This window comes from Molossus molossus, unplaced genomic scaffold (genome assembly GCF_014108415.1).
Source record: "Molossus molossus isolate mMolMol1 unplaced genomic scaffold, mMolMol1.p scaffold_m16_p_15, whole genome shotgun sequence".
Classification (NCBI taxonomy): Eukaryota; Metazoa; Chordata; class Mammalia; order Chiroptera; family Molossidae; genus Molossus; species Molossus molossus.
The window spans coordinates 75227042-75255033 of NW_023425350.1; the positions used below are offsets into that span (position 1 = coordinate 75227042).

At 50.0% G+C, this 27992-nt stretch overlaps 1 protein-coding gene across 1 annotated transcript; it reads left to right on the forward strand.

Annotated features, from left to right (window-relative positions):
* Positions 1 to 111: 111 nt before the first annotated feature.
* Positions 112 to 27988, forward strand: SNRNP200 (small nuclear ribonucleoprotein U5 subunit 200). Its single transcript, XM_036262326.1, has 45 exons — positions 112 to 231; positions 648 to 811; positions 2074 to 2245; positions 3258 to 3450; positions 3894 to 3949; positions 5460 to 5558; positions 5884 to 6036; positions 6140 to 6239; positions 6732 to 6868; positions 7374 to 7457; positions 7551 to 7724; positions 8007 to 8144; positions 8372 to 8527; positions 9088 to 9258; positions 10977 to 11170; positions 11388 to 11511; positions 13286 to 13435; positions 13678 to 13788; positions 14658 to 14789; positions 14957 to 15145; positions 15478 to 15675; positions 16171 to 16323; positions 16427 to 16507; positions 16784 to 16867; positions 17472 to 17578; positions 17918 to 18036; positions 18321 to 18475; positions 18568 to 18757; positions 18926 to 19099; positions 19971 to 20131; positions 20435 to 20662; positions 21244 to 21435; positions 21520 to 21698; positions 21889 to 22040; positions 23013 to 23121; positions 23929 to 24037; positions 24497 to 24686; positions 24776 to 24940; positions 25143 to 25264; positions 25484 to 25627; positions 25725 to 25901; positions 26162 to 26322; positions 26403 to 26484; positions 27385 to 27477; positions 27563 to 27988. The coding sequence occupies exons 1-45, from the start codon at positions 187 to 189 to the stop codon at positions 27704 to 27706; spliced, it is 6411 nt and encodes a 2136-aa protein (XP_036118219.1). The 5' UTR covers positions 112 to 186; the 3' UTR covers positions 27707 to 27988.
* Positions 27989 to 27992: the final 4 nt, after the last annotated feature.

The following is a 27992-nucleotide window of genomic DNA, read 5'->3' on the forward strand; positions in this document are numbered from 1 at the left end:
CACACTCCCACCAGAGACACGCCTCACCTGCACTTCCGGCGCGCGACCCGGAAGCGGAAGGGAGTAGGTTTCTCGCTGCCTCCACTTCGTCTTTCCGACGTCAGTCCGGCCCGTCGCAGAGCGGCGGCCGTTCGCAGCGTGCGCTTTCGGGGAACGGGTCGCTGAGACCCCCGCGCGCCCGCGGCCATGGCGGACGTGACCGCCCGGAGCCTGCAGTACGAGTACAAGGCGGTGCGTGTGGGCTCGGGGAGGACTGCGGGCCGCGGGGAGCGGGGGGCTGGGGAAGGGCGCCTGTTCGGGAGGCCTGCGGGAGAGCCGCGAAAGCGGGGCCGAGATAGATCCGGGGCCCTGCCCTCTGGGCGCCGGGCCGCCCCTGCCAGACGTCACCCCCGCATGCCCGGCTCTCTCCCCGCGCGGGTTTGATGGGCAGTGTGAGAGCCGCACTGGTCTGCGGCTTTGCTTGCTTTTTACTCGCGCGATTACGCGGTGCTCTTTCTTCAGGAACGCATCTTTTTGTTCCGACTAGTGATGATCATCGCTTAGTCGCTCCGGTGTTTCCTTCCTTTGTTATCATCCGCTGGTGTCCTTTTGAGGTGGGAGCCGGCCCCGCTCACTCAGAGCTTCAGTAATGCTGTGATCTGTTTCAGAACTCCAATCTTGTCCTCCAAGCCGACCGTTCTCTCATTGACCGGACCCGCCGGGATGAACCCACGGGCGAGGTGCTGTCCCTGGTTGGCAAGCTGGAGGGCACCCGCATGGGAGATAAGGCTCAACGGACCAAACCACAGATGCAGGAGGAAAGAAGAGCCAAGTGAGTGCCAAAGGGAGGCTGACTTTTCTTTAGATGCAAAGACCACCTTCCCTTGAGCTTTGGAGCAGCGTTTTTGCTGAAATGCCAGGTGCAAGATGAGACATGAGTGGCATTAAAATAACATAGTGAAGTAAAAACAACATGAAAGTTAAAAGGTTCTTTGGCCTTAACAAGTGTACCTGAAGTAGAAAACAACTTTTAGACTTTTAAAAAAATTTTTTATCCTCACCCAAGGATATTTCTCCATTTATTTTCAGATAGAATGGGAGGGAGGGAGACAGAGAGAAAGGGAGAAAAAGAGAGAAACATTGGCGTGAGAGAGACACATTGATTGGTCTCTCATGACCCTGTATGACCCTGACTAGGGCTGGGGATCAAACCTCCAACCCAGGCATGTGCCCCTGACCAGGAATCAAACCTGAGACCCTTAAGCCTTTGGCCAATGCTCCCAATTACTGAGTCAAATTTGCCAGGGCTGTAGGCCCAGTTTTGATGAAAGTAGTTACATTTGAAATGAGTTAGTGCATTACTGGTCTCCCACTTTGTAAATTATGACTTCTTTTCCAGTTTGCTATAATTTGTTGGAAATCAATGGCAGTAGATTCCTTTGGAACTACAGTTTCTCTGGCTGGAAAATGAAAGTGTACTTGAAACATCAGTCAAAATTCAGTTGTATAATGTCATACAAAATAAAAAGGGTTGTGTTTTTAAATGAATGAGAGGATGTCTCATTGTAAGATCCTGTGCATCTAGTGAGAGAATGACAGAGGGCTCCCTTTCTCTTATTTACGGTGTTCCTCTAAAGAAATGACTCCTGCCCTGGCCAGTTTTGCTCAGTGGTTAGAACGTCAGCCTGCAGACCAGAGAGTCCTGGGTTTGGTTCCCACCAAGGGCATGTACGTCGGTTTTGGTTTGTCCCCGGCCCTGATTGGGGTCGTGTGGGTGGTAACCAGTCGATGTGTCTCTCTCACATCGATGTTTCTCTCTCTTCCTCCTTCTCTCCCTCCCACTCTATCCGAAGATAAATGCAAAAATGTCCTCCGATGAGAATAAAAATAAGTAACTAAATAGATAAATAAATAAGAAATAACTCCTGCAAATGACTAAGGCCAAATGGGAATGATTTACTGAGGTACAGATTCATGTTTTTAAATATTATCTGTATTCCATGAAGCTGATAAGGAGAGGAGGGTGGGTTTGATTTCATCTTGCCTCTGGGAAGAGAAGGTTCTGCCTGTTCACCATCACACTGTGTCCATTAGGCGAAGAAAGCGTGATGAGGACCGGCACGACATCAACAAGATGAAGGGGTACACTCTGCTCTCGGAGGGCATTGATGAGATGGTGGGCATCATCTATAAGCCCAAAACCAAAGAGACCCGGGAGACTTATGAAGTGCTGCTCAGCTTCATCCAGGCTGCTCTTGGGGACCAGGTGAGGCAACCAGAGGGTGAAGTCATAGTTTTGGAGCGGGAGAGAGTCGAACCTTGTCTGCGGATGTGTTCCTCTGTGGGCCAAGCCAGTTTGAAGAAGTGGCAAGTAGTTCCTGAGCACTTAATTTATGTGGGATAGCACTTTGTGTGTCTTCATGTTATATTCCTCATGCATCTATGATTAGGTGCAATTAATACTCATTATCAGTTTTTTAGAAGAGAGATGTGAGGCAAAGAATAGTTACACAGTTTTCCCAGGCCACAAAGATTGTATTTGCAGAGCCAGGGTAGTCCAGAATCCGCTCTTAACCACTGTATGCGTGTGTTTAGATTCAGGACCTTTGAGTCTCAGAGAGGCCCTGGTGGAGTGGGCACTAGAGGAGGTGAGGACAGAATTACCAAAAGTGTGGTGGGCTAGAGGAAGACCGGAGTGCCTCTGCCATCTGGAGAAATGCTTCCTAAGACCAGCTGCTTGGTCTTTTTATTTTTTATTTATTTATTTTTTTTGGTACGTGCCCCTCACGGGAACCAAACCCTGAACTCTCTGGTCTGAAGGCCGAGGCTCCAACCGCTGAGCCAAACCGGCCAGGGCTGCTTGGTCTTTTTAAAACAGGCTTTCCTTCCATTGTGTGACAGGTGGCATTTTTTATTAACATTAATGACAATGATTGGAATCTGGTATGCAGGTTTCAGAGAGGTATGATTTTTCACACCCAGTTGTCACATAAAGCTGGTCAGTGATATTCTACCTTTCACTGTTTAATTATTATTATTATTATTATTATTAATTTTCACCCGAGGATATTTTTTCCATTGATTTTTAGGGAAGTGGAGAGGAGAAACATCAATTAGTTGCTTCCTGCATGTGCCCCAATTGGGGAATTCCCTTGACTGGGAATCAGACCTGTGACTTCTGGTGCTCAGGTTGACACTCTAACCACGGAGCATGCTGGCCAGGGCCTTATTGTTCTAAATGTTTTTGGTGCTTTTTTTTTTTTTTTTTTTACCACCAGCCACGTGATATTCTTTGTGGGGCAGCTGATGAAGTTCTAGCTGTCCTAAAGAATGAAAAGCTTCGTGACAAGGAAAGGAGAAAGGAGATTGACCTGTTGCTGGGGCAGACAGATGATACCAGATACCATGTGCTAGTGAACTTGGGCAAAAAGATCACAGACTACGGTGGAGACAAGGAAATTCAGAATATGGGTAACAGCTTCTTATGTTTTGATCATATTAACTGGTTGCTTGTTGACCCCTAAAGGGGTCAGTCATTGAAACACCTGATGTGCCTGTTCCCATAACCTGTTTGGTGTTTATTGAGGAGTTATGATTGATGGATACCAGAATTCCTAGAACAGAAGCTGTTTCTTACTTTGGACACTTACTGTATAGAACCTGGGGCACACTTGGGAAGAGCCTGGGTTCTCCAGTGGTTGAGCAAGCAGAGCAGGGTCATATCCAAGGTTGGCAGGTCGGAGGAGCCCTCACTGGTGGCGGCACAGATGGCTTTCTTATGTGGTCCTTAAGTGTCTGTGAGTCCTTAGGCTTGAGATCTGTCCCGAGCAAAGGCAAGTCAGGCAGTGGGGGAGAAAGTGCGCTCTGTAGGGCCTCTTGTCACTAACGGTTTCTATGATCCCTCATGGTTTCAGATGACAACATTGACGAGACATACGGTGTGAACGTGCAGTTTGAGTCTGATGAGGAGGTGAGCGTTAAAACAAATGGATCTAGTTTATTCTTGTTTTTTTGAAATTGTTCCAGTTTAAGGAAGTTCCCAAACTGAAGTCAGATAAACTTTATGGTGTCATATGGGTGTCAAACTTGGGCATAAGGATTATTTTGCTAAAAAATTATAACTGTTCTCTTCAGGTTTTATAAAGTAAATTAAACTTATAAGTATAAATTAATGCAATAATTTAAAATTAAGTGCATCAGCAAAAAGAAAAAGATAAGCACAGTGCACACCTTCACTGAAGGTGTGTGCCACCATGTTTTACTGCATTGTGACCATGCTGTGAACGCGTCCCGCTGGTCCATGCTGGTTCCTTCTGCCAGTTTCAAAAGACTACATTTGCCCAAGAACATGGGCTTTTCTTTTGTTGTTGTTAATCCTCACCCGAGGATATTTTTTCCATTGCCTTTTTTTTTTTTTAAGACATAGTGGAAGTGAGGAACGGGGAGAGGGACAGAGAGAGAGACATTGATGTGAGAGAAACACATTGATTGGTTGCTTTCTGTATGTGCCCTGACTGAGGCTGGGGATGGAACCTGCGACCCTTTGGTGTACAGATCAGTGCTCTAACCACTGGGAAACACTGTCCAGGGCAGTATGGGCATATTTTGTACACAGTTGTTCAAGTAATAGTTGCAGCAGCTACTGAAGTTTACTACCTGTCATAATTCCTTGAATATAACTAAATAGGAATGAAGGGGGGATAGGCTCTTGACAATTTTCGTGAAGTTGCCCTAGAATGCTCAATGGTGAGTTTGGCTCCTGGAGGTCAAATGCTGGCCTTGGAGTATCGTATGCCAGTATGGGAACAAGGGGCAGCACAGAAGAGTCAGGAGAGAGCACCAGGCTGGGAGTCAGGAGGTCTGAATTTTGGTCTTATGTCTTGGGTAGGCCATTTTGCTTTAGTTTCTCCACCTGTCAAATGAGATGAGTGCAGTAGTTGACTGCTAAGCCTCTTCCTGCAGTACAGTTTATAGAATTTTAGCTTTTAAGTAGCAAGAACCTGAAAGAATGCTTTGCTCGTAGAACTCATTCATTTAACAAATGCTTATTACTAAGTGCCTGCTTTAAATATGAAACTTTGCCGAGTCCACAGTGTAGTGTGAGCCAGTGTGAGTGAAGACTGGTGAGCAAGCCAAGTGTGGTCTGCACTTCTGGATCCAAACGAGCTTCTGCATAGTTCATCTCTCCTGCTAGCTGCGAGCTCTTTTTACATGTGTTGATTGTGTATATGAGAGAGAGTGTGGTCCAATTGGTTGCTTTTGTGGTGGCCTCAGGTGAGAGGCAGAAAAGAGGGTGGAAGCACCTTTTGAAGCCACGTGGACTTGGGGTGGTGAGGCTATTCCGTTGAATGTACTCTGGAGAAGGCTACCCTGGTCCCAAAACCATCGCCCTAACTAATCTTAAGTGACTCGGGAGAGGTTCTGTGGTGATGTCAGAATCAGCTCTAAGTCATGGGTTGGGGTTGGGGATCTTTCCACAGGAAGGCGATGAAGATGTGTACGGAGAGGTTCGAGAAGAGGCATCTGATGACGACATGGAAGGGGATGAGGCTGTGGTGCGCTGCACCCTCTCGGCCAATGTGAGTATAGTCTGTCTTGCCTGCTGCTGTAGGCCAGGTTCTTTCCTGTACTGAGGGCCTGTTACATCATTTATTGAGCTTCCTTTTTGTAGGGTGGGCCAGAATAAACATTTAGTGTCTTGATTTCCTTACGATTTTAGTCCTTCCCAAAGGCATGATTGATGAGACGTGTTGACGAGATTGGTGTGCTCCTGAATTTAGGATAGCAGACTTTTATTCCTCTGGAAAGTTCTCAACAGAAGGTGGGCTATGGGTGGCGAGCAGAGCGCTTGCAGGATGATGAGAAAGAGAGACATGGTGAGCTCAGTGCCTGGTCTTTGTGCAGCTTGTAGCCTCTGGTGAACTGATGAGTTCTAAGAAGAAGGATTTGCACCCTCGGGACATTGATGCATTTTGGCTACAGCGGCAGCTCAGTCGCTTCTATGATGATGCCATTGTGTCACAGAAGAAGGCAGATGAAGTGTTGGAAATCTTAAAGGTATGGTCAAAGTCATGTTTTTGCAATTAGTGTATCTTAGGGGATGGGACAGTGTTTGAAGCAGGTGTCTGTGTCCTTAATCCTGGTGTCACCTTCTCTGCAGACGGCCAGTGATGACCGGGAGTGTGAGAACCAGCTGGTGCTGCTCCTTGGCTTCAACACTTTCGATTTCATTAAAGTGCTGCGGCAGCACAGGATGATGAGTGAGTGTACAGTGGCCCCTCTGTAGCGTGTGTGTACACGTGTGTGCTGGAGACCATGTTGTTTTCATAGCTTCAGCTTGATTGCATTTCCTTTCCACCCCACATTTTCCTTTCCACCCCAAGGTTGAACATTGATTTTACTATTATTTCTTTTTATCCTCACCCAAGGACATTTTTCCTTTTTTTTTTTTTGTTCAGATAGAGTGGGAGGGAGGGAGAAAGAGAGAGGAAGAGAGAGAGAGAGAGAGAGAGAGAGAGGGAGAGAGAGAGAAACATTGATGTGAAAGGGACACATTGAGTGGCTGCCACCCACACAACACAACCAGGGCCGGGGACAAACTGCAGCCAAGGTCATGCCCTTAGCGGGAACCGAACCCTGGTCTCTCTGGACCGCAGGCCAACGCTCTAACTGCTGAGCCAAACTGGCCAGGGCTGAACATTGATTTTATTTACTGCCTCCTCACCTTCTTTTTCTCCTTTTGCTGTTGACAGTTTTATATTGCACCTTGCTGGCCAGTGCACAGAGTGAACCTGAAAAGGAAAGGATTATGGGAAAGATGGAATCTGATCCAGATCTGTCCAAGTTCCTCTACCAGCTCCATGAAACAGAGAAGGAGGATCTGATCCGGGTGAGGGCTGCCTTTCTGTCTGATTGCAGGGCTAGAGTATTTGCTCTGGAAAAGAGACATCAGTTGGAAGGTTGTAGCATAAAGCTAAATGCCTACTAACTGGAAGGTGAAGAAGTAAAGTATTTTTCTAAAATTTGGGGGTTTGTCAGTGGTATAGATTAGAATTGACAGATTCACACTGGTGTGGTGGAGAGACCAGCGCTGTGGCCCTTTCCTGTTTGCTTGCATAGTACCTCGTGGTGTCTTCTGAAAGTAGAGGAAAGGACATGTGTTTGCAGAACAGAGCGTGAGCCCTTGATGCTGAATTTTGACCGTCTGCATTTGAACCCCCATGTTATGTTCCTTTAAAGCTGTTTCCTTGCTTTCATTCGGTGGTCCTGTGAACACAAAGGGCCATCTTTCTGTTTGGGGACTTACTGAGTCAAGCTCAGCTAAGGAGGGACGGAGAAGGACATGATCGGGAATGGTGATAAATTGTCACCCTTCTTATCTTTCCCCACTGCAGGAGGAGCGGTCCCGGAGGGAGCGAGTGCGGCAGTCCCGGATGGACACTGACCTGGAAACCATGGATCTGGACCAGGGCGGGGAGGTCAGTGTTAGGCCCTTTCCAAGGCAGTGGTGGATGGAAGCTCGTTTGGCTGGCCTCCTCACTTGCTTGTATTTCTGTTTTTCCTGCTCTCAGGCATTGGCTCCGAGGCAGGTTCTAGACTTGGAAGACCTGGTTTTCACCCAGGGGAGCCACTTCATGGCCAACAAACGCTGTCAGCTTCCGGATGGATCTTTCCGTCGCCAGCGCAAGGGCTATGAAGAGGTGCACGTGCCTGCCCTGAAGCCCAAGCCCTTCGGCTCCGAGGAAGTGAGTGCAGTGCTTCGGTTTTCTCCTCAGCTCGCCTCCCTTCCCATTTGGGTTTCAACCTTTTGGCCACAGTGTGACCTTGTCTTGTGGACAGTTTGTTCCAGAAGTAGCAGCTTTCCCGTTTTGATTTTGAGCCCAGGGCACAATACTGACCCCTCTGGTCTGGCCTTCAGTAGAGAGCACACAGGGAGTTAGCCAGAAAACGGAGTCCTGGAGATCCTGCAAGAACACAGTCTGCTCAGCGTGCTGCCAGCACAGGACGAATGCCCTTCTTCCTTTCAGCAACTGCTTCCAGTGGAGAAGCTGCCCAAGTACGCCCAGGCTGGATTCGAGGGCTTCAAAACGCTGAACCGGATCCAGAGTAAGCTCTACCGGGCCGCCCTGGAGACAGACGAGAACCTGCTGCTGTGCGCGCCCACTGTAAGCACTGCACTGGCTGCTTGCTTGTGGCATGTGTGTGTATTTTTGGTGGCAAGAGGGTTCATCTCCACCTGTACCCCTCAATTCTTCGTTCTTGGATGGAAGAGATGTTAAATGGTTGAATAAAATTTCCAGGATGTGCTCTAGTCTGTTTTGGTGGTAAGCCCATAGGAGTTAGGGCAGTGAGCATTCCCAGGTAAACAGGCCCATCCTGACCTCTCTTTCAGGGTGCTGGGAAGACCAACGTGGCCCTGATGTGCATGCTCCGCGAGATTGGGAAGCACATTAACATGGATGGCACTATCAACGTGGACGACTTCAAGATCATCTACATCGCTCCCATGCGCTCTTTGGTGCAGGAGATGGTGGGCAGCTTTGGAAAGGTAAGGGTAGAGCTCTCCTCCAGGAGGGGATGGCTGTAGTTATCATAGGGTTGGGGGCAGGCCTGGTACTTCACTGCTTGTATCAGCATCTCTGCAATGCTTCAGATGGTGTTTTTTCCAGTTCACAGGTGGTACTTGACCCAGGTATAGAGTGTTTCTGAACCAAGGATTGTCCTTGATTCATCCTGGCCTTTGCAAGGGTTTGTCGTCTTTCTGTCACCCTCTCAGCAGTTTGCTCCAGTTTTTCTCTTGGGCACTGTTGGAGGAGTCATGAAGCCCTTACGTGGCTGGGGTTGATAGCAGACCTGCTGGTATTAGTCTAGGTTCTGTGATCTACACGTTTCCATCCCCCCTCGTGTGTGGCACTTCCAGGAGAGCCTTTGTCTGCTTCATTTGCCTGAGTGTAAACTTGGATTTGTTCATGTGGCCGATGTAATTCACCTGCTGCTTCCCTGATGGGTTTGATACCTACTTCCAATACCCTGTGCTCAGACTTCAGACAGTTTGGAACCAAGGCCCCCTGCAAGCATTCTTGCCTGACGTGCCTTTCCTCCACCCAGCGCCTGGCCACATACGGCATTACTGTTGCGGAACTGACTGGTGACCACCAGCTGTGCAAGGAAGAGATCAGCGCCACTCAGATCATTGTCTGCACCCCTGAGAAGTGGGACATCATTACCCGCAAGGGTGGGGAGCGCACCTACACCCAGCTCGTGCGGCTCATCATTCTGGTGAGCAGGGGGTACTTGTTGGGGCGCAGAGACCAGTTTGGTCCAGGAACTTTTCTTTAGTCATTAGCCTTTGAAATGACTTCTGTTGTCAGCATTTCGTTTACCATTAAATGACAACCTGTACCTCACTGAAAATTTTCCAGTAAGTGCACGATGATTGCCACATCATTTATATGTTTTTTATGTCTGAAATATTTGAGAGAGATGTAAACCGACAAAAAGCTAATGTGTCCTCCCAGAATGTCAAAGGACTTTATAAATCGGTAGTCCATTCTCAAAGGGACTGAATGAGGAATCAGGATGTTGTGTTCCATAGTAGCAGAAGTGCCCAGGGACCAATGACTGAGTCTGAGTGTAGTTGAATTGTCTGGGAGCAGAAAGGAGAGCTCACATGTTGTTTTTTGGTGTTCTAGAGAAGGGGCCAGCAAGCTGTGGCTGCTGGATTTTGTTTCACTGGGACACAGCCATGCATATTGTTTAGATACTGTTTACAGCTGCTCTTGTGCCGCCATGACTGAATTGAATATTTGTCACAGGGACTGTGGCCCACAAGCCTATATTATTGACTATCTGGCCCTTTAAGAAAAAGTTTGCCATCTCCTGCTTTTGAGCCTTGCTGTTCAAATTCTTAGAAGAAATACAGAGTCCTGGTCCCCGCCCCACAGCTACTAAAATGCAGTATGCATTATTTTTTTATCCTCACCTGAGGATATTTTTTTGCATTTATCTTCAGATAGAGTGGGAATGTGGGGAAGAGAGAGAGAAACATCGATGTGAAAGAGATACATCGACTGGTTGCTACCCACACGACCCTAACCGGGGCCAGGGACATTCTACAACCAAGGTATGTGCCCTTAGCGGAAACCGAACCCGGGTCTCTCCAGTCTGTGGGCTGATGCCCTAACCGCTGAGCCAAACTGGCCAGGGCCAGTGTGCATTTTTTTAAAATATATTTTTATTGATTGTTTAGAGAGAGATAGAAACATCAGTGTGAAAGAGAAACATTGATTGGCTGCCTCCTGCACGCCCCCTACTGGGGATTGAGCCTGCAACCTGGGCACGTGCCCTGCCTGACCTGGAATTGGGAATCGAACCTGGACCTCTCAGTCTATGGGACAACGCTCACTCCACTGAGCCACACCGGCTGGGCAAATGTGCATTTTTTAAAATTATTTTTTTAATCCTTACCTGAGGATTTTTTTTTTTTACATTAATCTTCAGATAGAGCTGGAGGAAGAGAGAGTGAAACGTCAGTGTGAGAGAGACACACTGACTGGCTGCCACCCATAAAACCCCAACCGGGGCCGGGGGCGAACCGCAACCAAGGCACATGCACTTGGCTGGAATTGAACCTGGGACTTCTTGGTCCGCAGACGATGCTCGTACCTCTGAGCCATACTGACCAGGATCAAGTGTGCATTTTAATAAGGTTCTCTACTGCTTCGTTTTCAGTAAAGAAATAGACCTTTGAGAGAAGTTATGAACCAGTTGCCTGAAGTATTAGATTCACGTGCCATAAAGCATTGTTGCAAAGCAGCTCATGGCAGAGCATGTTATTTTCTGGGGGTTTCTTGGTAAATTTGGTTTATCTGGCCTGGGATCCCTTTTCTTGTCATCTTTATTTGGCATATTAGGTATGTACCTACAAAACTCGACAACTCTCAGGAAAGAGGGCTCCATTTCTGTAGTCCTAGAGGTAATTTGCTGCTCTTTCTTAGGATGAGATCCATCTTCTCCACGATGATAGAGGTCCTGTCTTGGAAGCTTTGGTGGCCAGGGCCATCCGAAACATTGAGATGACCCAAGAGGATGTCAGACTCATCGGGCTTAGTGCCACCCTCCCCAACTATGAAGATGTGGCCACCTTTTTGCGTGTTGATCCTGCCAAGGGCCTCTTCTACTTTGACAATAGGTATGAGAAGAGGTGGGGAGAAGTTTAACCAGGTGACCTTCCTGTCGTGTTGCCCCTTTGCCAAGGAGCTCTTTTGGATTGGGTTTTAGAAAGGCCTTTGGGTTGGATGTGGTGTAACTTGAAAAAGAGGAATATTGTTCCTGGGTAGTAAAAAGGACCATTTATTCCTCACTATTCTGTGCCACAAGCCTCATCTGTCTAACTGTTGAACTTCTAGCTTCCGCCCAGTGCCTCTGGAGCAGACTTATGTTGGCATCACAGAGAAAAAGGCAATCAAGCGTTTCCAGATCATGAATGAAATCGTCTATGAGAAGATCATGGAACATGCAGGAAAAAATCAGGTCTGTGTGTGGTTTCTTATCATTCTTGAACTCTGTTCTTTTGAATTCTTGACAGCAGTAATTAGACAAGATTGACAAAGATAAAGAGAGAAGGCACAACATGAATCATTAGTATCAGGAATGAAATGGGATATTCCAGAAACTGTAGCTATTCAAAGGATAATGAAGGAATACTCTGAATAACATGTTATACATGAATTTTACAACCTGGAAGAAATGGGCCATTTCTTTAAAAACTATCAACTAACAAAATTCAGCCTAGGTGATATAGATAACCTGAATAGTCTTATAAACCATTCAAGAAATCGAGTTTGTAATTTAAAAACTCCCAGAAAATAAATCCCTAGGTGCAGATAATCAGTTTGTCTATCTGTATTATCCAAGGTCATTCCATAAGAGATCTGGGTGGCTTACACTCAAAATATAACACAGTGAAAATAAATATGAAAGTTAGCTAGTGAAGGGGGGCATTTTACTAGTATGATATTTTTTGTTTTTTAAAATAATGTTTTGATTTTTTAGAGAGAGAGGGAGAGAGAGAGACAAATATCGATGTGAGAGAGAACCATCCATTGGCTGCCCCCTATTGGGGATCGAGCCTGCAACCTGGGCATGTGCCCTGACCGGGAATCGAACTGGGACCTCTCAGTCCATGGGACGACGCTCAATCCACTGAACCACATCAGCCCGGCTGATAAAAATTTTTAGTTGAAAACTGACTTTGGTCATGTTAACCAAGACAAAAAGTAAGGTAAAGGAACAGGTTTTGTATTTATTTTTGTCTGATAAGAAGCGTTGCATTGCCCTGGCCGGTTTGGCTCAGCGGTTAGAGCGTCAGCCCGCGGACCAGAGAGTCCCCGGTTCGGTTCCCGCTAAGGGTATATACCTCGGTTGTGGTTCATCCCCGGCCCCGGTTGGGGTTGTGTGAGTGGCAGCTAGTCAATGTGTCTTTCTCACATCGATGTTTCTTTCCCTCTCTTCCTCCCACTCTCCCTCCTGCTCTATCTGAAGATAAATGCAAAAATGTCCTCTGGTGAGGATGGAAAAAAAGAAGGCATTGCATTTAGGTAACAAGATAAATTTGGATGAAAAGACAAATTTCTTCTTGGCACTAAATACTTGGAGGACTTTTTTTTCTGCGAAATGGTGCTTATCTCATACCGAGACTTAATTTCTTAATGTCCTTTTAGAAAGGGTGGTGCCTGTTATTTCATAAATATTTTAGCTGTTATTTTGCAGACACATTCTTCATGTGGCTTAGAGTGCTACAAGGTGCCCAAAGACAAATTCTTTTTTTTTTTTTTAATTTTAACTTTATTGTATTGATTTTAGAGAGGAAAGGAGAGGGAGAGAGAGATAGAAACATCGATGAGAGAGAACATCGATCAGTCACTTCCTGCATGTCCCCCGCTGGGGATCGGGCCCACAACCTGGACATGTGCCCTGACCTGGAATTGAGCCCGTGACTTCTTGGTGCATGGGTTGACGCTCAACCACTGAGCCCGAACACAAATTCTTAATTGAGATTTCTGAGTTTGCATCCTCGTTGTGTGTAAACTTGCTATCAGGGAGGTGGTGCTGGCAGGCAGTTTGGTTTCCCAGTTCAGGACTCTCTCACCATACTGGGTGGTTCATTCTCTCAGGGTCTTCCCAGCCCTGTTTAAGCTTCTGAGCCTGTATATTCCTGCCATGGCTCCTCTTCAGGACCTCAGCTTCTTGCTGCTGGTGCTGTGGGAGCCGTGTCTCTTGACTAGCGAACCTGGTTTCTACGTAGGTGCTGGTGTTTGTACACTCCCGGAAGGAGACTGGGAAGACGGCCAGGGCCATCCGGGACATGTGCCTAGAGAAGGACACTCTGGGTCTGTTTCTGAGAGAAGGCTCTGCCTCCACAGAAGTCCTTCGGACGGAGGCTGAGCAGTGCAAGGTGAGGAGACAGGCTGGTTCTCCCGTTCCTACCGGAAACTGGCTCAGTGGAGGTTGACCAGACAGTCCTTCAGGACTAGACTGGGTGCTGCTGTTGGGCACTGGCTAAGGTTGATCGTCTGCATGCAGTTGTGTGGAGCAGGGAAGGGAGAGGGAAGGGTCTCCTGTGAAGAGATTGGTTTCTTCCATGGGAGAGTTCCCACAGGGAGGCTTACCTCATCACCTGTTTTTCCCTGTTCACAGAACCTGGAGCTGAAGGATCTCCTGCCCTATGGCTTTGCTATTCATCATGCGGGCATGACCAGAGTTGACAGGACACTTGTAGAGGACCTTTTTGCTGATAAACACATTCAGGTGAGGGTGGCCAAAGCGCAGACTTCAGGAGACCTGAAATGTCAAAGGTGTGCCATACGTTCGCGCCCCCTTGGTTGTTTCTGGCTCAGGTAGCCCGGGTCAGAGAGTTGTAGCACAGCTGTGGTCCCAGCTTTCCAGCTCTTCACGTACTTCTCGGGCGAAGGTGATTGAGTTCAGGGAAGTGCCCAGAAGCATAGCACGTTGGTGACTCCGGACAGTGCCAAACAAGGCCTCACACGGGGACTTCCGTTCCCTCCCCTCGGGGAGCCTGTGTGTTTAATTGTCTAGTAGCCCTAAGTTGATTGCTATAGGTCTGCACTTCTGCCTCTTGGTATCTCTAGAACATTGAAAGGTCATTTTTTTTTTCTTTTAAATTTTTTTTTTTTTTTTTTTGTGGTACGTGCCACTAGTGGGAACCGAACCCGGGACTCTCTGGTCTGCAGGCCCACGCTGAACTGCTGAGCCAAACTGGCCAGGGCTAATGTTTTTATTGATTTTTTTTTAGAGAGAGAGGAAGGAAGAGAGAGAAACATCGATGTGAGAGCACCATCTATTGGCTGCCTCTTGCATGCCCCCTACTGGGGATCGAGCCCACAACCTGGGCACGTGCCCTGACTGGGAATTGAACAGGGACCCCCTCAGTCCATGGGGCAACGCTCAACCACTGAGCCTCACTGGCCAGGCAAAGGTCAATTCTTGACTAGATGAGGTACCCAAGGACTTCTTCCCTCTTTATTCTGGCCTCACACTGACAAGATGGGACCCACCTCAGTCCTGCTGAAGCTCGGGCTGGTTGCCTAGAGAAGTTGGAAATATTGACCTCTGGTGGTAACATCTGTTTTCCTTATTACTTTGCTTTGCTTCTGTAGGTTTTAGTTTCCACAGCAACTCTGGCTTGGGGTGTGAATCTTCCTGCACATACAGTCATTATCAAAGGCACTCAGGTGTATAGTCCGGAGAAGGGGCGCTGGACAGAACTGGGGGCCCTGGACATCCTGCAGGTACAGATCCTTTGAGTGTACTCTTGGTGGGGAAGCGTACCTTGTGTATAGAATGCAAGGATGCTGAAAATATGGCAGATGGAAGGCGAGGGTCTATAAAGGAGAAGCCTGGAGTTCCACCCAGCAACCCTGTGGCCAAAGTCCTCTTGGTTTGTTGTCTGTTGTAGATGCTGGGACGTGCTGGAAGACCTCAGTATGACACCAAGGGTGAAGGCATACTCATTACATCTCACGGGGAGCTTCAGTACTACCTGTCCCTGCTCAACCAACAGCTTCCTATTGAGAGCCAGATGGTGTCAAAGCTGCCTGACATGCTCAATGCGGAAATTGTGCTGGGGAATGTCCAGAATGCAAAGGTAGGGAGGGTGCTGCCCTTGGCACCTCTTGCCTTCTCAGAGAGGCCAGGGTACCAGGAGTGGGATGGTCTGTGTGGTGCTGTAGGCCACCAGCACCCAGGGTCCTCCAGCTTCAGTATGAACAGTCTCTCAAGCTGCTTGGGTCTGTGGATGATAATTTCCCTGTGACAAGATCTAGAAAGGACCACCCTCTTTTCCATAATGAAACATAAACCCTCAGAAGACATGTAATACACATTGTTATAGTTGGGAACTGATTTCTAATATTCTGCGGGAGCTTTTCAATTGGACACTAGTTCTCCATGCCGAGACCCACACACTGTCTCCTGTAGGATGCAGTGAACTGGCTTGGCTATGCCTACCTGTATATCCGAATGCTCCGATCCCCAACCCTCTACGGCATCTCTCACGACGACCTCAAGGGAGACCCCCTGCTGGACCAGCGCCGACTGGATCTGGTTCATACTGCTGCCTTGATGCTGGATAAGAACAACCTGGTCAAGTATGACAAGAAGACCGGCAACTTCCAGGTGAGTGGGCTGAGGGATGGAAGCAGAGGTCTCAGCCAGAGTCATCGTCTTAGCAGATATTTTTAGGTTGCTCTCTTATTTGAGCCCACCTCATGCCCATTGCTTGGAGCAGTAGAGAACAGGTGGGGTTGCACTGTGCCTTTTAGGAACTCCTAAAATGGTAGAGTCAAGCTACCAGCGCCTTCTTTCTGTATCTTGAGTGGCGGTGGCTAATTTATATGTGTTTTCTTTTTTTTGGTACGTGCCTCTAGCAGGAACCAAACCTGGGACTCTGGTCCGCAGGCTGATACTCCAACCGCTGGGCCAAACTGGCCAGGGCTTATCCGTCTTTTCTGTGGGCCTCAGTTCACTATAGGTCTGATTATTATGCCATCTTCCTTCATGTGCTTGGGCCAGGCACTTGCACTGATGCATTCACACAGTGGGCACCTGTTTGTAGTGCGAGGTCGCAGCCTGTTAATGCTCAGCATTGGATTGTGTCTTCCTTCTTCATAGGTGACAGAGCTGGGCCGTATAGCCAGTCACTACTATATCACCAATGACACAGTGCAGACCTACAACCAGCTGCTGAAGCCCACTCTGAGCGAGATAGAGCTTTTCAGAGTCTTCTCGTTGTCTTCAGAGTTCAAGAACATCACCGTGAGAGAGGTGAGTCTACGGCATGTTGGGACAGGTACCGGGTACTCAATGCCAAGTCGCTGAGTAGGTTCTCTGCCACCTGGCTTTTCCTTGACCTGTTTTCTTGTGGCAGGAAGAGAAGCTGGAGCTGCAGAAGCTGCTGGAGAGGGTGCCCATTCCCGTCAAGGAGAGCATCGAGGAACCCAGTGCGAAGGTGAGACCAGCACCTCTGCTCGGGGTGAGGCTAGGTGCTTTTCAGAATCTTCTGAGAGATGGGCCTTGGGTTGGGGCTTGTGCTTGGTAGCCTGCTCCATCCTCCCAGCATCCATCCTTCTCATGTGTTCTTTTCATGTGGAGCAACAGTGACTTATGTCTAAGTCAAGAGCTGTAGAAGATGGTGTCTGGCATGGATGCCCAGAGCAGAAGTGTGATTTCTTTCCTTGAACTGTTCAATGATCGGCCACTTTCTGGCTGACCTTGCTTTTTCCAGATCAATGTACTTCTCCAAGCCTTCATCTCGCAGCTGAAATTGGAGGGCTTTGCACTGATGGCCGACATGGTGTATGTCACACAGGTGAGGGCAGAGTTGTGCTGCTGGGAGAAGGGGCCTGAACAGCTCGCTCCCCTGTGCTATGTGCCTCCTGGAGAACGTGGGCCGAGCACCAGCAAGGGAGAGGAGTGCTGAGATCTCTCGTTGGCTTTACTGGTTCCTGCGTGGGTGTATCAAACAGCCACTCTTTATACTGCTATTGAGCGTGTGGGGAGGTACGACCTCAGGGAGAGTGCCGAGGGGGAGCGACAGCACACTGCATCGGCTTCCCTCTGCTGGGCTCTGAATAATTCAGAACTGGCCAAAGGCTTTATTAACTGTGCTTTGTTTTTACCTCTAAGAGCAAGTCACTAGCACCCTTACTCTTGCTAGAGCCCTAAATACTCAATGAGCCCAAAGCTTTAAAATCATGCAGTGAGCTTCGGGTTAAAACGTGTGGTGAGCTCAAACTGCCTTTTCTAATTAGTCTGTGTTGCGCAGGCACCTTCTGCGTGCAGGGGGAGAGGGTAATGACAGAGGGTGAGGGTGAGGCTGATTGCCTCAGAGTGAGGCAGTTAAACTGTGCCAAGTGGCTTTGTTAGTCTGGGGACATTGGGGACGTAACAGGGAATGCTTCGTTTTTCACCAGTCGGCAGGCCGGTTGATGCGGGCCATCTTCGAAATTGTCCTGAACCGAGGGTGGGCGCAGCTTACAGACAAGACCCTTAACCTCTGCAAGATGATTGATAAACGCATGTAAGGGCCCAGGGCGCTGGCAGTTGGTCATCAATTGGGGTCCCCAGCTGAGGGTGGTGGGAAAGGTCTAGAGTGCACCTGCCCTCCGGTCCTGATGCATGGGATGGGACATGCACCTGGGGGGAGTTGAGAAGAGACAAGGCCCTGAGGGGTGGAGCTGGGGAGAGGGCACAGGGCCATGGTGAGGGTGGCTCTCGGGCCCGCAGCTGGCACTGTCCGAATGTCTGTGTGACAGCTGTGTCTTGTGCGGTCACGGCTGATCTGTTGGAAGCCACGATGAGGGCAGTTTGTTACAGGCCCTGCACAAGGAACTAAATGCTTTGTTTTCTTCCCGGGTAGGTGGCAGTCCATGTGTCCCCTGCGTCAGTTCCGGAAACTCCCTGAGGAAGTAGTAAAGAAGATTGAGAAGAAAAACTTCCCCTTTGAGCGTCTGTACGACCTGAATCATAATGAGATAGGTGTGTGGGAAGCTACCATCTGTCTGGGTTTACAGTCCAGGTGTTTCTGAGCCTTCATACTCTCCAGTCCCTAGGCCTTGTGCCTAATGTCCTGGCCACCTCTTGTGGCCCACTCAGGCAGTGGGCCAGTCCCTCATCTTGGCCTTTGACTCCTTTGGGCTCCCCTGAGAGTGCAGGGGAGAGCCTGCCACACTGGAGAGAATCCGCGCTTCCCCCGTGGCCCCATGCACAGACACGTTTGGCAGGCTGGGCTGCAGCTCCTGTGCCCTCGTGTGTCCTCACAGGGGAGCTCATTCGCATGCCGAAGATGGGCAAGACCATCCACAAGTACGTCCACCTGTTCCCCAAGTTGGAGCTGTCAGTACACCTGCAACCCATCACACGTTCCACCCTGAAAGTGGAGCTGACCATCACACCAGACTTCCAGTGGGATGAAAAGGCAAGCTGTTGCTGGCCGGAGGGACTGGCTTCCGCATGATCCCAGGGCAGTGGGGTTGGAGGTGCTGGCTCACATTCCTTCTGTTCTTGCAGGTACATGGTTCATCTGAGGCTTTCTGGATTCTGGTGGAGGATGTGGACAGTGAGGTGATACTGCACCATGAGTACTTTCTACTCAAGGCCAAGTATGCCCAGGATGAACACCTCATTACATTCTTCGTGCCTGTCTTTGAACCGCTGCCCCCGCAGTACTTCATCCGAGTGGTGTCTGACCGCTGGCTCTGTGAGTGTTGCCTCTGCACAGCCCCCCAAGGGACGGGTCCTCCCAGGGTAACGAAGGATGAGTGCGGTGGGGAGAACAGTGCATCTGCTGCCTTGGGGTTCCGGTGTGCATGGAGGGGACCTGGGGCCGCTAGGTAAAGAGGACTGTCGACGCTTTCTCCTCTGGCAGCTTGTGAGACCCAGCTTCCTGTCTCCTTCCGACACCTGATCCTGCCGGAGAAGTACCCACCTCCCACTGAGCTTCTGGACTTGCAGCCCTTGCCCGTGTCTGCCTTGAGAAACAGCGCCTTTGAGAGCCTTTACCAAGATAAATTTCCTTTCTTCAACCCCATCCAGACCCAAGGTAGGTGTGTTAGTTTCCCTGGAGGCCTTGTACCGCCAAGAGAGATGTTTTCTGGGCCAGAAGGGCAGTAGGGTGCTCGGGTCTCGGAGGCATGGCGGCCCATCACTGACGGAGCTCTCTAGTCCTTGGTGGGGTTAGATCTGCTTTGCTTGGCATGTCTCACTGAGGAGGGTTGGTGGGGCAGGGTCTTATCAGTCATAGTGCATTGCTATTTCTGACTCGGGAGGCTGCCTGCCCCTGACTCTCAAGTATTGGGCAGAGTGTCCCTTTCATCACTTTGGATAACAGCTGCGTCCACAGAGCATGCCTGTGTTCTGAGTGCCTCATGGATGTTTCCTCTTTCATTTCTTCCACCAACGCTGTGAGTGACTTAACTATGGGAGATGTCACTATCAGTGTCTAATTTGACAGATGAGGCAGAGGCACCCAGTTGAACAAGCTAACAAACAGGACTTGGGCGTTCACCCAGTCTCGATGCCAGGGTTAGGCTGGTCCCTTCTTATCACGTTAGACTGTTGCTAGGAAACATGAGAGGTTGGGGCAGAAAAAGGCAGCCAGGGCCCTTTTGCTCTGCATCTTGGTCCCTGAGGAGACCAGCTAAGAAGCGAGATGGAGACCTGGCCTGCTTTGCTTCTGTCGTTGTCCTACAAGTCTCCATGGGACTGAAACTCTTGATCTTGGTCACTCCTTCCTTCTTTGTGGGAGGGAGACCCATGAGGGGACAGATGGGCAGCCCAACTGCCCAGAGGGGCCGGCATCCTGTCACCCATCAGTGCTGGCCCCTGCGCAGACAGCCAGGTTGCTCCTGCTGTCTCTGTGATGAACACTGAGTCTCCTCCTCGGTCTCATGCTGCCACCCGTTGGTTTGCAGTGTTTAACACGGTGTACAACAGTGATGACAACGTGTTTGTGGGGGCGCCCACCGGCAGTGGGAAGACCATCTGTGCGGAGTTTGCCATCCTGCGCATGCTGCTGCAGAGCTCGGAGGGGCGCTGTGTCTACATCACCCCCATGGAGGCGCTGGCAGAGCAGGTGAGCAGTGGGGCACTGTCACCTCTGCCTTCCCAGAGGCTATTTCCGAGTTCAGGTCAAGCTTCTTTAAGCCCTAAAATTTGCAGGGTCATTTGGGGCAGGACTGTGGTTTTCCTCCTCATTCCTTCAGTTTGTGACCTCACGAAAAGCATCCCATTGCTTAAAGATTGGTGTGGGTTATAAAGGAGCTCAAGAACTATAGAGCAACGGCTCTTCCCTTTGGCTTCTCAGCTTTTTCTCGTATAAAGGAAGCGTTGCCCAGCCTGGCCTGACACTTTCCGCCCTCCCTCTTCTGCCTGCCAGGTGTACATGGACTGGTACGAGAAATTCCAGGACAGGCTCAGCAAGAAGGTGGTGCTCCTGACGGGCGAGACCAGCACGGATCTAAAGCTTCTGGGCAAAGGCAACATCATCATCAGTACCCCTGAGAAGTGGGACATCCTCTCCCGGCGCTGGAAGCAGCGCAAGAATGTTCAGAACATCAACCTCTTCGTGGTGGACGAGGTCCACCTCATCGGGGGCGAGAATGGGGTATGGCCTGACCTTGCAGCCCAGAAGGGGGGCTGTGACTAGTCAAGTGACCATGGCATTGGGCCTCATGTTTGAGTCTGAGGCCAGGAACTAGGTCATTTTCCCAGGAGGACTTTACTTGTCACCTTATTCCAAAGGGATGATGCGCCCTGCCTGGTTTGGCTGAGCAGTTACTGTTGGCCCGCAGGCCAAAGGGTTGCAGGTTTGATTCTGGTCAAGGGCACATGCCTGGGTTGCAGGTTCGATTCCCAGCCCCGGTTAGGGCTGTGCGGGAGGCAACCAATCCATGTGTCTCTGTCTCTCCTCTCTCCCTCTCCCTCCCCCTCCCTTTTTCTCCCTTCCACTTTTTAAAAAATGGAAAAATATCCTCAGGTGAGGGTTAACCAAAAAAAAAAATGATGAGTTTCTGTGGCAATCTTAGTGGGGATTGGCTGCTGTGGAAGAGGTGGGAGCCCCAGTCAGAGGAGGTGCTGGGAGATCATTTCAGGCATGTTGGGCTGTACATGAAGGGTAGCTTAGGGCCCCGGGTAGCACCTGGGCCTATGGTGACCCCCCCCCCCCCCTGTGTCCCTCTCTCTCAGCCTGTCTTGGAAGTGATCTGCTCTCGGATGCGCTACATCTCTTCCCAGATTGAGCGGCCCATTCGCATTGTGGCACTTAGCTCCTCGCTCTCCAATGCTAAGGACGTGGCCCACTGGCTGGGGTGCAGTGCCACCTCCACTTTCAACTTCCACCCGAATGTGCGCCCCGTGCCCTTGGAGCTGCACATCCAGGTAGGACCCGCTCTTCCCTTTCTCGTGGTCTCCTGTCCAGACTACTGGGTCTTGTAACCTCTGTCTCTTTTCCGTGACCCCCAGGGCTTCAACATCAGCCACACACAGACTCGCCTGCTGTCCATGGCCAAGCCTGTGTACCATGCCATCACCAAGCATTCTCCCAAGAAGCCTGTCATCGTTTTTGTGCCATCTCGAAAGCAGACCCGCCTCACTGCCATCGACATCCTTACCACCTGTGCAGCGGACATCCAGCGGCAGAGGTGGGGAGCGGCTAGGCTCCGCCCACTTCTTCCTGTCTGGCCTGGCTGAGGGGAGCTGGATCCAGTGAGGGTGGCCCACCCTGAAGGGTGGTATGTTTATGAGGGCGGGGTTAGGCCCCACCCCTGGCCAGGGGCTGGACCACTGCACAGTTGGAGGCATTTGCAGCTGAGTCAGTGCCTGTGCCCCCAGGTTCTTACACTGCACTGAGAAGGATCTCATCCCATACCTGGAGAAGCTGAGTGACAGCACGCTCAAGGAAACGCTGTTGAATGGGGTGGGCTACCTGCACGAGGGGCTCAGCCCCATGGAGCGCCGCCTGGTGGAACAGCTCTTTAGCTCAGGTAAGAGCCTGTGGCACAGTGAGATCATGGTATCCAGGGAAGCAGGTGGTATGCTTTCAGCTTCAGGTGTACTGCTGGTTCTCTGCAGCACACTCTTTTCAAAGTGCTCACTCCTGTTACCTCATTTGAGTCTCCCAGTAATCTCATCATGTTGGTGGGACAAATGTCATCCCTACTTGCTAGAGAGAAAGCAAGTGGACCTGCAAGGCTGCATTGTTTCAGAACCTGGTTTTCTAGCCCAGCACCTTCAGCCTCTGTGCCTGGTTTTCCATGGACATCAGACTTGCCGCGGTCGTTAGTCCTCAGTGATGTGTAAATGGTATTACATTTTGGCAGTGGTGGAGCTGCAATGGCAGTGGTCCTGCCAGAATCTCTTCCTGTCAGTATTTGACCCTTGAGTCTGTCTGGTTTGGGCACACTCAGAGAGCTCAACTTTGCCACTGCAGACTGAGCCAGGCCATGATTGAGTTGGCACTTTCCAGCGATCAGGACCAGTCTGTCAGGCAGGTGTCTAAGCCTAGCTTTCCTTGGGTTGGGAATTTTTTTTTTTTCTTTATTGATTTTTAAAGAGAGAAACATCAATGAGCGTGAACATTGATTGGCCGCCTCCTGCATGCCCCCCACTGGGGATCAGGCCCACATCCTGGGCATGTACCCTAACCGGGAATCGAACCGGTGACCTCTTGGTGCGTGGGTCGGTGCTCAACCACTGAGCCACACCGGCCTGGCGGGCTGGGAATTTTGTTCCAGGATTACCTTATTGTCTCTAGGAGAGTCCCCCAAACAGGCAACACTGGCATGGAGCCACTTCTTACAGTACTGTGTTTGTTCTCGTCATCATATCAGACCTTGTTCCCAGAAAGCTTTGCTCTGGGTTCTGAATTAAGAGAAACCCCTGCCTGACCAGAGGCAGTAAACCTGCCTCAGCCAGGGAGCCTTGCACTCAGCCGTCTTCTCCCCTCTGCTGCTCAGGGGCCATCCAGGTGGTGGTAGCTTCTCGGAGTCTCTGCTGGGGCATGAGTGTGGCTGCCCACCTGGTGATCATCATGGACACCCAGTACTACAATGGCAAGATCCACGCGTGAGTCCAGCTGCGCTCTGTGCTAAGGGGAGCCTTTCCTAAAAGGGACATAACACCTGCAAATGTAGAGACTAGCTGTGATGGAAGATAGGTGTTCGGGCAATCAACAGCCAGCCGAGGTTCCAGCTCAGCCGGGTTTGGGAGAGTTTTCAGTCTCAAGACCTAGGCTCACATTGGCTTTATAGTTGTCCTCCTGTGTTTCAGTAAATGGAGAACCAGGGGATATGAGCCAGAAGGAGCCTCAGGGATTACGTAGTTAGCCCGTTGTTTTGTAGATCAGGAAAATGACTTGGTCCAGGTCACACACTCTTGGGGTGACAAGAAGTAGAAGAATTGTTTTTTCTCAGAAAAAGCTCAAGTAATTTCATTCTCAATAATAATTTTTCCCAAAATACAGATTACTTTTGTTTCAAATGAGTATTATTTTTAATGTTTGAACTTATTGTTAGGTTTGGATTTAAGTCAGGTGACTTGGTAACTTATGAAATACACAGCTATTGGGTTTAGGCAGCTTGACTGACACGTGTGATCTTTGATTAGGGAGTTACTTTGCTTTTGCCATTAGATGGGTTTATAGTTTTGAATCAAAGATCCTGAGTAACAAAGTCACCACTCTTAACCTTGAAAATTGCAATGATGCAACGATAAGCAAGTAATACCTGGGCCTCAGCACAAGAACTGAGCCCAGCGTTTGCTGTGACGCATCCATGTCGCCCCACGCTCGCATCTCATTCTGACACGAGGGAGGCACAGCCTCCTGAGTGTGGTCCCTGTGCTGATGCACTCTGCCTTCCCCTCTGTCACCAGGTACGTGGACTACCCCATCTACGATGTGCTTCAGATGGTGGGGCATGCCAACAGACCTCTGCAGGATGATGAGGGGCGCTGCGTCATCATGTGCCAGGGCTCCAAAAAGGTCAGTCCTGGCCTCTTGGCCTCGGGATACAGGCTTTCATCTTTTCTTAGAGGTTTCAGTGAGTGTTTACATTCTTTCTGTCAACTGCTTTTCTTTTCCACATTGCTCTGTAATGAATCTTTCAGCCACAGGGAATTTTGTAGCCTTTTGTTTTTGTTGCTGTTGCATCCATGTGCTGAGGTCTCCGTCCTCTGGCTGGTTCCATCTTCCTCCTGTGCTGCTCAGCCTGCATGACTCCATGTGTCCCTGTTCCCACAGAGACAGTAACCAGTAATGCCAGGGGGAACAGGTGTACACACCCAGCTGGCCAGGTGCAGACCCAGCTCACTTGTTAGCAGCTGCTTTCCTCCACTTCTGTGTTAGCTGTGTCTGTCACACAAGGCCACCTCCTGTGCATCTGCCCTTGGCCCTTCTGTGACCATGCTGTCACTGACTAGTACTCCCACCCCCACTCCACAGGATTTCTTCAAGAAGTTCTTATATGAGCCCTTGCCCGTGGAGTCTCACTTGGACCACTGCATGCATGACCACTTCAATGCTGAGACCGTCACCAAGACCATCGAGAACAAGCAGGATGCCGTGGACTACCTCACCTGGACCTTTCTGTACCGCCGCATGACACAGAACCCCAACTACTACAACCTGCAGGGTCAGCGGACCTTGGAGCACCCTGTCCTTTGTGGTTTTCACAGCTCTCGCTGGCCATCTCCCTGACTCACTAACCACTCTCCTTCGCAGGCATCTCCCACCGTCACCTGTCTGACCACTTGTCGGAGCTGGTGGAGCAGACCCTGAGTGACCTGGAGCAGTCCAAGTGCATCAGCATAGAGGATGAGATGGACGTGGCGCCTCTGAACCTGGGCATGATTGCCGCCTACTATTACATCAACTACACCACCATTGGTGAGGGGCTGGCAGGGGCTGCTGTCTGTCTGCAGGGAGCCCTGCTCTGAAGGGGTGCAGCTACCCAGGAGGAGATGACGGGCTTCCAGTGCCCGTGTCTGTTAGAGGGATGTGCAGGGTAGGGCAAAGGTGCCCAGGCAGTTAACTCTTCTCCCTGCGCCTTTGTGCTGCTTTTGACTCCTCCCAAATCTTGTGCTGTCAGAGCTCTTCAGCATGTCCCTGAATGCCAAGACCAAGGTGCGGGGGCTCATTGAGATCATCTCCAATGCGGCTGAGTATGAGAACATTCCCATCCGGCATCATGAGGACAACCTCCTGCGGCAAGTAAGGATGCCTTGGCTTCAGGAGATGGCCGGTGTGCCCAGAGCACACAGACCTGTCACCACAGCAAAACCCCAGCACGCCCCATCAACTATGTCCACCGCCACCCCCTTCTGAGTTTTAAAGGGTTGTGAGCCTGGGATGGATGGTGCCTTGGGCCTGAGAGCTGGTCTCAGGCTGGGTCACCTGTTCCTCACCAGCTATTTTTCTTGCGCTTTCCAGTTGGCTCAGAAGGTCCCCCACAAGTTGAACAACCCTAAGTTCAATGACCCACACGTCAAGACCAACCTGCTCCTGCAGGCTCACCTGTCCCGAATGCAGCTGAGTGCTGAGCTGCAGTCAGATACCGAGGAGATCCTTAGCAAGGTAGAGTGTGGGTGAGTGGGCGTGGCTGGGGGGCCCCCAGGGGCCTGTGAGGTAGCAGTTTCCACCCCTCCTGCTCTTGTGCTTCTGCCCCACGCAGGCGATCCGGCTCATCCAGGCCTGTGTGGACGTCCTCTCCAGCAATGGGTGGCTCAGTCCTGCTCTGGCAGCCATGGAACTGGCCCAGATGGTCACCCAAGCCATGTGGTCCAAGGACTCATACCTGAAACAGCTGCCACACTTCACCTCAGAGCACATCAAACGTTGCACAGACAAGGTGAGCTGGGTTCAGACCTGGCTAAGCCTGAGAGCTGAGTGTCCTGGACTTGGGGTGGGGGCTGTGGGGCATGAGTCACAGGAGGGGAGCTCTCTAGTAGTCTGGTTCCTCTGAAGGTGTTACACATCGAGGTGCTAGAGAGCCTGACAAATACGGGCTGTTTTCTATCTGAAGCCACGTCTTTAGCAGCCACTAAGAACACGTTTCATTTGTCGTTAGCATGTGTTCTCTCCTCCCCTGACCTCTGAATGCCACTGCAGGGAGTGGAGAGTGTGTTCGACATCATGGAGATGGAGGATGAAGAGCGAAATGCGCTGCTTCAGCTGTCTGACGGCCAGATGGCAGATGTGGCCCGCTTCTGTAACCGCTACCCTAACATTGAGCTGTCTTATGAAGTGGTGGATAAGGATGGCATCCGCAGGTGAGCCAGAGCCCCTGGGTCCCGCGGGCGCGCTATGACTCCGCCCCAGTGCTGATGTGCTGCCCTGCTTCTCTCTCCAGTGGTGGGCCCGTTGTGGTGCTGGTGCAGCTGGAGCGAGAGGAAGAAGTCACAGGCCCTGTGATTGCACCTCTCTTCCCACAGGTATGCCCTGGTAGCTGGCTTTTCCAGGTGTCTATTGGAGGCCTTCTGTCCTTGTCCTAGAGTCCAAGGACAAGGGTGCACTGTCAGTGGAGAGGGAGATTTAAAGCAATAACAAAGTCACAGTCATAGACTACGAATTAGTCTTGTGGCCACTGGTGTTTTTTGTTTCTTTTTCCTTAAAACAGTTTAGATGACTGGTCATTGTTAAAAATACCAGCTGAACAGTCTTGTCAAGCTGTGACTATTAAAGAACATTTGTCTTTAACCTTAAATTAAATGGCTCCAGAACAGTTGGGCTTTTCTAGGTGTTTCTTCTCTCCTTTCTCACTGCCACTTACTGTGCTGCCACATTGCATGGTTCTTACCATGCAGGGAACAGGAAAATCTGATCCCTCACATGGGAGAATCACTGAAGGGTGAAAGCAGATACACTAAATCTAACCTTAGAAGCAAGTGTAATACACTCTGAGATACTGCTGGGAACTGGAATTCTTGGGCGTTCTCACATGGAGTGGCCAGCAGAAGTATCTTGATAAGAGGCAAGGCCCACTTCGGGTCCTCTCTGCGAGCAGGCTCCTCTCCATGTTTACATTTTAATCTGCCATGTGTACCTTAAAAAGGGTGTCTGAAGAACTCAAAGTTACCAGCCACAGAGTCTAGGTCTGTAATAGTGAGATCTGGGATGCAGTGGCCAGTAGTGAAGAGAAGTTACTTTGGGATAAGGAAATAAGCTGGACCTAAAAATTGAGTTCACTTAAGATACCTTGTAACAGTTTCAAAGTCTTAGTTTTATCAAACTGTATTTCAGGAGGAAACTTTAGAAAGCTGTCTGGTTTATGTTTTCTACTTTATGGCTGTTAAGTTTTATGTGCTGAAATTCTTGGCTTTTGGTCACTGCAGAAACGTGAAGAGGGCTGGTGGGTGGTGATTGGAGATGCCAAGTCCAATAGCCTCATCTCCATCAAGAGGCTGACCCTGCAGCAGAAGGCCAAGGTGAGTGTCCACTGGCCCAGCATTTGTCCTGAGATGGCCCTCTCCCTGTGTTCTGCTCACCCTGATTCTTGCCTCCTCTCTCTAGGTGAAGCTTGACTTCGTGGCCCCAGCCACTGGTGCCCACAACTATACTCTGTACTTCATGAGTGATGCTTACATGGGATGTGACCAGGAATACAAATTCAGTGTGGATGTGAAAGAAGCTGAGACAGACAGTGACTCGGATTGAGTGTAGAGGCCTTTGCCTTTGCGTAGAGGAGTTGAACCTGAGTCAGGAACGTGCACTTGTACAGGATCGCAGCTGGGACTGGTCTGTTGGCAGGGAGAACGCCAGCCACTGCAGGTGCTGTCCCTGCCCTCCCCCACTCCCTTTCCTGCATTACCTTGCCATCCAAACTTTGGATCGCGTTTGCAGGTGTCCTGTAGCTGTCAAGCATAAACTGGACAGCATTTTTAGGCATGTTCTTGGGAGTTTTTTCATTAGAGTCAGATACTTTAATAAAGTAAGTTGGAAA